The sequence below is a fragment of the Phaseolus vulgaris genome, chromosome 8 (assembly GCF_000499845.2).
Source record: "Phaseolus vulgaris cultivar G19833 chromosome 8, P. vulgaris v2.0, whole genome shotgun sequence".
Classification (NCBI taxonomy): domain Eukaryota; kingdom Viridiplantae; phylum Streptophyta; class Magnoliopsida; order Fabales; family Fabaceae; genus Phaseolus; species Phaseolus vulgaris.
This window is the reverse complement of record NC_023752.2, coordinates 13,905,196-13,916,296: the sequence shown is the minus strand read 5'-3', so window position 1 is coordinate 13,916,296 and position 11,101 is coordinate 13,905,196. Positions and strand designations below refer to the sequence as shown.

Here is an 11,101-nt window from a genome sequence, read left to right as displayed (position 1 = left end):
AGCCAACTCAAAGTGCAAATAAGATGGTTTAAAGACTTACATGCAAGACAATAGACTAGGAATTTTGACAGGTAGACCATAAAAAGCAAATCCAAAAGAAAACATCACGTCAGACTCTATCACAGAAGCCCTCTCTATCGCGTGTAATCCCATCCAAGCTCCACCACACAAAATCAATCACATAAAAACAAATACAATCTGAAGCTTAATGAGACCAAACAAAGAAAATCATGCAGTAATTCCCCTTGATACACCATATATCAGTAACACTTGATTTCTCACCACTCCCTGCACCAATTCCACTTCATTACTCACCATATATCACATCCCAACATTTAATGGATATAAGCCCGTTCAGGGAAAAGGCTAACAAATAACGTCCCAGAATTTCAGTTTAATTTTAATTTTCAGCGTAAGTAAAATTCATAAAATTGAAAGTCTAAGTTTAATTGTAAAATTCATAAAATTTCAGTTTATTAAAATTTATTGACATACGAACAGGTAGTTGTGGCTGATTAGTTGTATATGGCGATAAGCTTAAAATCACTGACAACCACAAAGTGCTGCAGAACTTGAACATGCATATATAAAGAGGTATCTTTGAGCTTTTCTCTGTGCTTCACAACACATCTATTTTCCATTTTGTGGAAGTGTTGGATTAGAAACAAAAATGGGGGAACCAAAGTTGAGCAGCATGAAGGACAAGAGATGGTCACTCGATGGCATGACAGCTCTTGTGACAGGAGGCACCAGAGGGATTGGGTTGGTAACATACTTTACGAACATATTTCCTTTTCTTCAGTTCTTTACTTTCTCTTGTTTATTCTTGATTAGGCATGCCATCGTGGAGGAATTGGCAGAATTTGGAGCAAGCATTCATGTATGTTCACGAAAGGAAGAAGATATTAATAGGTGTTTAGAAGAGTGGAAAAAGAAGGGCTTCAACGTCACTGGTTCAGTCTGTGATGTCTTACATCGCCACCAATGCCAAACACTCATGGAAACTGTTTCCTCCGTCTTTCAGGGCAAGCTTAACATTCTAGTAAGATTCAACCACTCATCATAAGCTTTTTTCTCCCCTCCCTCCAAACAAACATTCTGAAGCAAGCTTAACATTCTGGTAAGACTCGACCACTCTTAGCCTATTTGTTGGAGATACATAACCCGGGTGCAAATCTTAATTATAAAATGATTATATAACACAGAGTATCAGTTAAATTCATTTACTAAGTATATAAAAAAGTTTATTTTCTGATAAGATTTGTTAGAAATATATGATCTTTACTGTACTAGCTTAAATATTTTTGTTTTTACACAATATATGATTAATTCTAGATGTAAAAAGGTATGTTGGAAATTTCGATCAGACCAAATAAATTACAATATATAAATGATTTGTAATCTCATCTTCTTACTAGTCGTTCATGTAAAATTGACTTAAACTTACACACATGGTTTAATCTTTTTAAAAGTTTAATAAAGAAAAATTATTTTATAACTTAATATTCTCAATCAAATATAAAACTTAATTAAGTTTTAAATTTCTGTATTTTTAAAATAATTTTTACTAAAAATTATTTATTAAAGTACTTAAAATATATTTGATTTTAATTTAAATACTTATTATTTAATTGAAAAAATTACTTTGACACCAGCAAAATAAATCACATCCACTTCATAACCTATTATAATAATATAATCATATTTTAAATAAAAAATAAATTACTATAATTAAAACATTAATTTATTAGATTGTTAATGTTTCTTTACTGTTTTTTTGTCAACTTATCACCGTCCTATGCAAATTAACTCATGACTGGTAACTTAAAAAACAAGTTGATCGTTAACTTAGAAAAGTAAGAGAATATATATTCATTGTAATAGGTTGAATATTCATTGTAATAGAATATTTTTAAGAGAGACTCTTGAGATTATCAGAAACGTTTCTTCAAAGTTATACTTCAGAAATTTGTAGATAAAATCTTACATGACAATAAAATTTGTTTAAATTTAATTACATCAATTTAACACTTTAAAATTATAATTATAATTTTTTACATTAAAAATATAATTATGCTAAAATTACTTCCATCAAATTTTAAAGCAGTGGACTATGTAACTAAACTACTTGTGAGGAATTCGATTCAGTTAACGTGGTAGCTTTTAATTTCATTAACAAATTAAGATTTCATTATTAATCTTGCAATAATAGTTTGTCTAGTTGATCTCCATCTAACTGCACCACCCCAAGTATAAATACATAATCACTAGTGGATTTTGTTAAACATCAATGTACCCTTCTAGCATAGCGAGAAATCCATTATATTCAATAGCATAATCCATTGTACCTATCAAGTATTTCATGGTCTCGCAAGTACATCCCAATGATCTTAACTAGGACATTTAGTGTACCTACTCAGTCTACCTACTACATAAGCAATATCTGGTCTAGAAAAGCTCGTTAAATGCAATAAGCTCCCAATTATCTGGGCATACTGAGTTTGAGAAATAGATTCTCCTCTATTCTTCTTTAATTTAGAGTTAGCATCATAAGGGGTGCTCATTGACTTAAAGTCATAGTAACCAAACTTCTTAAGAAGTTTCTCAGTGTATTTTTCTTGGGATAGTAATACAATATCTCCCTTCCTTATAATTTTAACTCCTAGAATCACACTTGCTTCACCCATGTCTTTCATCTCAAACTTAGATCCAAGAAACAATTTTGTTTTAAAATAATATCATTGCATGTACCAAAAATTAGCATGTCATCCACATACAAACATATAATGACACATTCACCATTTTCAGATCTAGAAAACACACATTTATTAGCATCATTGGTAGAAAAATCTCACAAAGTAAAAAATTATCAATTTTTTCATGCCATTATTTTGGTGCTTGTTTCAAACCATACAGAGATTTTAAAAGTTTACATACTTTTCCCTTTTGACCTGGAACTACACATCCTTCAGGTTGAGTCATATAAATTTTCTCTTCTAATTCACCATTCAAAAAGGTTGTTTTAACATCCATTTGGTGAATTACTAACTTATGGATAGATGTTAGGGCTAGCACCACACGGATAGAGGAAATCCTAGTAGCAGGGGCAAAAGTATCAAAATAATCTATGTTATGTTTTTTAGTAAAACCTTTAGAAACTAATATTGCCTTATATTTCTCTATGGATTCATCAGGATGATACTTCTTCTTAAAGATCCACTTACAACCAATGGATTTTACTCCTTTAGGCATATCTACTAAGGTCCACATCTTATTTTTCTTAATTGAATCAAGCTCAGTTTTAATGACCTTATCCCAATGTTTAACATCAGGAACACTAGTAGCTTCTAAAAAACTTATTGGATCATTTTTCAACTAGATAAATGTAAAAGTCATATCCAAATGAGGTTTCCTTTCTTTGTCTTTTACTTCTCCTAACATCCTCACTCATGACATCACTAGCACTATCTATAGGTTGTTCAAATGTACCACTACTCTTTAGAGGAAATATATGTTCAAAGAACTCAACATATTTTTTGTCTCTAATATAGTGTTACGTTCAATTATATCACTATTAAGAACAAGGAACCTATAGGAAACAATATGTTCCGCATATCTTAAGAACATGCAATCAAATGTTTTAGAGCCTATTTTCCTTTTCTTAGGACCAGGTAACATCACTTTAGCTAAACACCCCCGCACTCTTAGGTATTTTAGATTAGGTTGATAACATTTCCACAACTCATACGGTGTTTTACCAGTTTTCTTATGTGGTATCCTATTTTGCAAAAAACACACGGTAAGCAGAGATTCACCTCACAAATTATCAGGATCATTAGAACTAATAAGCATGACATTCATCATTTCTTTAAGAGTTTTATTTTTCTTTTTAGCTACTCCATTAGATTCATGTGAATACGGTGGGGTTACTTCATGAATAATACCTTCTTTAACACAATAATCATTAAATAAAACATATTCATCACCTTTATCTGATCTAATTCTTTTAATTTTCTTATTCAATTGATTTTCTACTTCCGCATTATAAGTTAAGAACATGTCAAAAAGTTTCATCCTTATGTTTAATTAAATACACTTTGGTGTATCTAGAAAAATCATCTATAAATGTTACAAAATAATTTTTACCACCTCTAGACGTGGTTTGTTTTAAATCTACAAGATCGGTATGAACCAAGGAGTTCAATTTGACAGTCTACAAAATGAAATGTTTTTGTCTTTATTTTAGATTCTACACATATATCACATTTACTATTTTGTTTATCATGCATGTTGATTAATCCTAGTCGTTTCAATTTCATAACATACGAATAATTCACATGTCCTAATCTAGCATGTCATATATCATACGAATCAACAAAATAAGTAAAAGATTCAGATTCATTCATAACTTTAGAAATGTTCAATACAAAAAGACCTTGATCACAATATCCCTTCCCCACAATAACATTATTTTTTGACATAACAATCTTGTCAGATTCAAATGACACTTTAACCCCAACTTTACTTAGCAATGCCACAGAGATCAAATTAACTCTAATTGATGGCACATGTAGCACATCACTCAAAGCCAGAGTTTTACTAGATGTGAGCTTCAGAATAAATTTTACTTTTCCTAGGACATGAATTGTCCAGGAGTCACCGAGATAAACTTGTTCTTCTCCATCCCCCACACTTGTGTAGGAGGTAAACACATTTTTTGTTTGCACAGATGTGTTTGGTAGCCCTAGAGTCTACCACCCATTTGCTCACATTTGTCACAAGATTTACTTGTGAAATGACTGCCACAATGGTATCTTCTCCTTTAGCTAGATTTGCCTTAGGAGGATAGTCGTTTTTGGCCCTATGTCTGCATTGAGGTGCATGATGACATGGCTTTCCATAGACAAAGCAGTTACCATTTTTCTTGAAAGTGGGGTTAGTTCCATTGGGACAAGAGAATTTGTTATTATATTTCTTTTTGTGATCAGATTTTTTTCTCGTACCTTTTTGGAGTTGGTTTGTCTTTTACCACGTTTGTTTTGGTAGACAAAGTTTTGACCTTTGCAGTAGCGCACTCCTTCCTGTTTGTGTCTTCAATGATGATGTGGGTGATCAAATCTGATAGTAACATATGTTTGTGTCTATGCTTTAGTTGTTTTTTGTAATCAATCCAAGATTGTAGAAGCTTTTCGATCAAGAGTTTGGACATGAATTCATCCGGCAGGGCTATGCTTTCAGCTTTGATATCTTCAAGCACCTTGTGGTATTCGTTTATCAGGATTTTTATATCTTTGCCTTCGATCATCTCCCAGTGGTAGTAGTTTCCGATCACAAACCTTTGTCTAACGATGTCTTCGATAGTGTATTTGAGGATAAGGGAATCCCAAATATCTTTTGCTTCCTTGTAAGAAGCATAGACATTGAATAGAACATTAGATAACAAACTGATTAAGGTGTGACGACATACCTTATTTGCATGGATGCAATCGTCAATTTGTTTCGCAGACGTGCTTGAGTCGGGTTTAGAAGTTATAAGTGCAAAAGAAACTTTGTACATGTCCAATAGGGTGGACACGCGCTCTTGCCAACTTCAAAATTTCTGACCGATGAAGACTTCAATTTTCGAGACATCCGGAAATGGTTTTGCATAAATGGTTTGCATTGCGAAAATAGCGTTTGACGTTTCTAGAGCAGAGTTGTTGTTTTTGTTCGCATTGTCAGCCATAAGTCCTTACGATTGTAGTAAATGAGGCTTTAAACATGAACAAAATTGATTTCCCGAAGCGTGAGTGATCGCTGTCCATAAAGACTTATTTACGGTGTATTGCACAAGTTCCCCAGGATACAACAAGAACTTCTCAGAAATTTCCAAAAATCAAAACTAGCAAGTTACTCTTAAAAGAGTAAAAACCCAATAAACCCAAAAAAATATTTATAATAAAATAAAATAGTAAATGAAGAGAGACAGAGAGAAAAAGGTGAAAAAGTTAGAGGAAGAAAATGTGCACGGGGTGAGTGGGTTGAAGAAGATGAAGAAGAGAGCGTGAGTGAAAGATGATGATTCTGAAGCAGATGGAGCTCTCTTTATATACAGAGAGGAACAACAAAATTTGTTGCAACTTCTAGACCCACGTGCTTCCGTTTCAACATCTCAATTACAACGTTTTAAAAATTCCGAAAGACCAGGCAGTACGAGTGCATAACCAAAATGACATTCTACAACTTGTGAAGGACCAGACAGTGTCCTCCCGATCGTGCGACCACGATCCTAGGTGAAGTGGACAACGAGTGTGAAAATCTCGGTGCAGATCCAGTCTCTATTGCACTTCCAAAATCTCCTCCAACGACATCGAAAACACACATACTCTATTTTTGTTTTGCAAAATCACACTCTGTTTTTCGTTTTGCAATATCTACTCATATGTTGATATGATTTTACAACATTACTAACTCCCTTGTAGTCTGATAATTTATGTAGCTTGGATGATATTCTCTTTAACTAGTTATTCAAGAAGTGTGTCAGCATAATATATAACACGACAACAGTTTATTTGAGAAGTAACAATTATTGTGTAGCATAAGTTCTAAAAAATTCTATGTTCAAAGTTCAGATCGTATAGTCTGGTAGAAGGCAACTAAACATAGTGATAACAAGAGAATCAAATCAAATTCTTATTATAAAGGGAATTTACACTTAACTCATCTTTATAAACTGAGTTTGTAAACTTGGGATATATATTTTGAACATAAAATTAAATATTAGTAGATAATTTGATAATAAATGAGACAATAAACTTAATAAACCTTTTTAATTTAACTCTACAAATAAGTTTAAATTTAATTTTAACTCTACAAAACCAATTTATAAAATGATAATTATCATTTCTTATGTTACATTATATATATGGTTAGATGACTAGAGTTGATTTGGCGAAATGTTTTGTACAGGTAAACAACGCCGGAACAGCTTCAACCAAGAGCCTCTTAGATTATACCGGAGAAGATGTAACAACATTAATGGGTACAAATTTTGAGTCATGTTTCAACCTATGTCAACTAGCACACCCACTTCTGAAAGCATCTGGGTACGGCAACATAGTATTCATATCATCTGTTGCAGGTCTCAAAGCTTTTCCTCTTTGTTCTGCTTATGCAGCCTCTAAAGGTACGTTTCCATATCTTTATATCCCTATGATTAGAAGGTACCATCATAAATTGGAGTTGCAGAAGATAATCAGCATGCTTATATCACTTCATTCAGGAGCTTTGAATCAATTCACTAAGAACGTAGCTTTGGAGTGGGCAAAGGATAATATTCGTGCAAATACTGTGGCGCCTGGTGCTGTGAAGACTGACCTTTTGGATGCTCTCATGGTATGCATGTATTGTTTGTTGTTAAAATATCAGTGAATCAGTTTAAATAAATAACAAAATTTGTCTTCAAATGAATCAGTGGAAAGATTAGAAAACTGATAGAAAAACTGAGAAAGTTTATAAAAAATTATGAGAAATGATATTAATGAAAAATTTATTAAAATGCAAACTCAAAATCTCTATATATGTATTGTTGTTGTGATAGGAATGTGCTGATGTGAATAAGAATGTGGTGGAGGCTGTGGTGACTGAATCACCCGCTGGTCGCATAGGAGAACCTAAGGACATATCAGGAATGGTTGCTTTCCTTTGCCTTCCAGCTGCTTCATACATCACCGGGCAAATCATAACAGTGGATGGGGGTTCCATTATTTAATTTTTTTGCAACCAAAATAAAATTAAATAAATAATTCCCAGAACAAAAATCTCTGGACCAACTAGGTTTGTCTGAACTGGGAACTACTTATTAGTATTGCTTGTTTAAAAGCACCATATTTCAAGGGTTGTTATATTTCTGAAAAACTTTTTTTTTTCATTTTTATGTTAATTTCGAACAAAATTGCTTTATTTGGTTTCTTTCTATTCTTGTTAGGGAAGGTTGCTAAAGCTTTACTGTGGTCCTTCTGGTCTTCGCGCTACTCCTTCGGTCCTCAGTCTTGGGTGAATGCCAAACAGGGGAGGTACCTGCAGAAAGCACTCCGACGCTCAAGTCAATAAAGAGGGTATTTGGCACTCAGATGTATACAGTAATTAAGGGTGGGCAAAATATCCAAATTACAAAATCCAATCCATAATTATCCAAATCCATATTAGTTTTGATCCATTTAAATGGATTTATCTCAAATCCAAATCCATATTTTTGGATTTTAAATCCAATCCATTTAATTGGATATGGATTGGATATAGATTGGATACATTTTTGGATTATCCAAATTGCATTTTGGGTTAGATTTTGACTTGGCCCGATTCAAGTTGAGCCAAGACAATTCGGGCACAGGTTGAGCAAAGTCGGCCCAAGTCCACGTCAAGCTGAGTCATCCGGGCCCAAGTCGAATTGAGTCGGTATGGGTCAAAGTCAAGCTAAGTCATTTCGAGCCAAAGTCGAGTCGAGCAGGCCTGGACCGATGTCGATCCAAACAGGCCCGGGCTGATGTCAAGTCAAGCGGGCACAGGCAGATGTTGATCAAAACGGGCCCGGGCCAATGTCGATCGAACGGGCTTGGGCGGAAATTTAATAGAGCGAGCCCGGACCGATGTTGAGCCGAGCGGGCCCGAGCCGATGTTGAGCAGAGCGGGCCCGAGCCGATGTTGAGCCGAGCGGGCCTGAGCTGATATCGAGGCGAGCGGGACCGGACCGATGTCGAATCTAGCGGGCCCGGGTCGATGTCAAGTCGACCGGGCCCAGGCCGATGTCGAGTCGAACGAGCCTGGGCCGATGTCGATTCTAGCGGGCCCAAGCCAATTTTGATTCGTTCGGGCCCAAGCCGAGTTGGTTGCTTAGGCCTAGTTCGAGTCAAGTTAGTGTGTGTCCATATCAAAATGGATTTAATGTAATTGACAAATTGGATTTAATCTATATTTAATCCACTTTAAATGGATTTTAAAAAAATCCAAATATATTTGATCTAGTTAAAGTGGATATGCATTTTAAATTCAATCAATTTATTTGGATTTGGATTGGATCTAGATTGGATTTTGGAAAATCCAATCCAAGCCCACCCTTAACAGTAATAATGACGTACCTTTCTTCTTGGAATGTACGCTATTTATATTATTTTAATGGGCTTACCTTATTGGGCCTGATTAGTGGAATGGATCACACTTATGGAGTAGCCATATGTAGAATCTTCTTATCATTCACAAGCTTAGATATATCTCTACTGAGAACTTCCCTTGCAAGACAGAAAAGTAAAGGAGACAATGGATCTCCTTGTCTAACACCCCTACTACAAGGAAAAAAACCCACCAAACTACCATTTATCCTTATAGAAAACATAGGTAAATGGAGAATTGTACTAATCCAACCAACAAACAATGGATGAAAACCAAAGCCTGTCAAAACTAATAATAAGAACTTCCAACTTAGAGTGTCAAATGCTTTTAGAATATCAACTTTGTAAGCCACATTACCTCATCTAACTTTTTTAGAAAGCACATGTTAATAACTTCAAAAGCAATACCAATACAATCCTGAATTTGTCTACCTTGCACAAACACATATTGATTAGGAGAAATGATTCTAGCAGCCATAATTGCAAGCCTATCCACAAGTATTTTGGAAATAATCTTAAATTTGAAATTAGCAACAACAATCAGCCTATAATCTTAATGGATTTAGCACCCTGAATCTTAGGAATAAGAGATACCACATTACTGTTCATTACAAGAAGAATCCAGTTTTGTTTAAAAAACTGTTGAACAGCTTGCAAACATCTGTCCCAATAATTTCCCAACAAGAATGATAGAAAACACCACCAAAACCATCAGAACCAAATGTACTATTACCATTAAGATTAAAAACAACATTCTTGATTTCCAAATAATTAAGGCATTTAATCACACATCATATTCTCCTCAGAGGAAACCAGCTCAAGAATATAAGTACCAATAAAATCTTTCATATTACATGTATCCTGATCATTAAAAATAAACTTAGCGTAAAGAATTTTATAAAAATCATAAATATGATCCTCAATGAGATGAGGATCCTCAATAACCTCATTATCAATCTGTAGGCGATGAATCCCACTAGAATTATTTCTCCTTTTAACCACAACATGGAAAAAGCAATATTTTTTCCCTTTCTTTAAACTAGAGCATCCTAGTTCTTTCTTTCAAAAACAAATATTGACAGTGAAGAGCATGATCAAGCTCCTTCTATCAATCTTTTCTTAATAGAGAAGCCCATCAATATCAGATAAACTAGTAGTCTCTAAAGTTTGTTGAATACCAAGGAGGAGACCCTACTTAAGAAGCACTACATTTTGAACATTATCAAAAGAATTTTTATTCCAGGCTCAAAGCTCAATTTCCAACGTTTTTAACTTATGTTGCAAAATAAACATAGGACAACCAACAACCAGATTAGCCCAAGAATCATGAATAAGCTTTATATATGAACTATCCTAAAGCCACATGGAAAAGAAACAAAAATTGTTAACCTTCCTTAAAGAATTACTAGCAAGACTAGCAAGAATAGGTGAGTGGTCAGAACAATTTTCAACAAGAACCTGATAAGTACAAGAATCTCATTCATTTAGGCACACTCTATTACATAAAGCCTTATCCAATTTTCTATTAATTCTGTGTAACCATCTCCTTCCATTACACCAAGTATAACAAGGTCCAGTAAAAGGCATACAAGTAAGATCATTAGTATTAATCCAATCAATGAAATCATTACAAGAAACCTTTTAGGAGTCACCCCCCTTTGTAGTCATCAACCGAGAGTACAACATTAAAATCTTCCAAAATACACCAAGATCCTATTAAGAAACTAAGATCCCTCCACAAAATTTGTCTAACCAAGTATGAGTTAGCAACATAGACACCTGCAAAGCTAAAACATTTATCATGCAAAAGGCAAGTTACAGATATAAACTGATCATTGACCAAAAAATATTGGATAAGATTTGGAACTGGCAAACACCAAAGCTTAGAAGCTTTATTAATGATAAGAGATGTAGCAACCAAATACAGATTAATCAAGAAAAATAAGGATGGATTT

The 11,101-nt window shown here is 34.1% G+C and overlaps 1 protein-coding gene across 1 annotated transcript; it reads left to right on the top strand.

The window, feature by feature from the left end:
* The first annotated feature begins 288 nt into the window (after positions 1-288).
* On the top strand, positions 289-7,896 carry LOC137823881 (tropinone reductase homolog At5g06060-like). Its single transcript, XM_068629191.1, has 6 exons — positions 289-412; positions 502-762; positions 835-1,042; positions 6,949-7,165; positions 7,262-7,374; positions 7,580-7,896. The coding sequence occupies exons 2-6, from the start codon at positions 671-673 to the stop codon at positions 7,748-7,750; spliced, it is 801 nt and encodes a 266-aa protein (XP_068485292.1). The 5' UTR covers positions 289-412; positions 502-670; the 3' UTR covers positions 7,751-7,896.
* Positions 7,897-11,101: the final 3,205 nt, after the last annotated feature.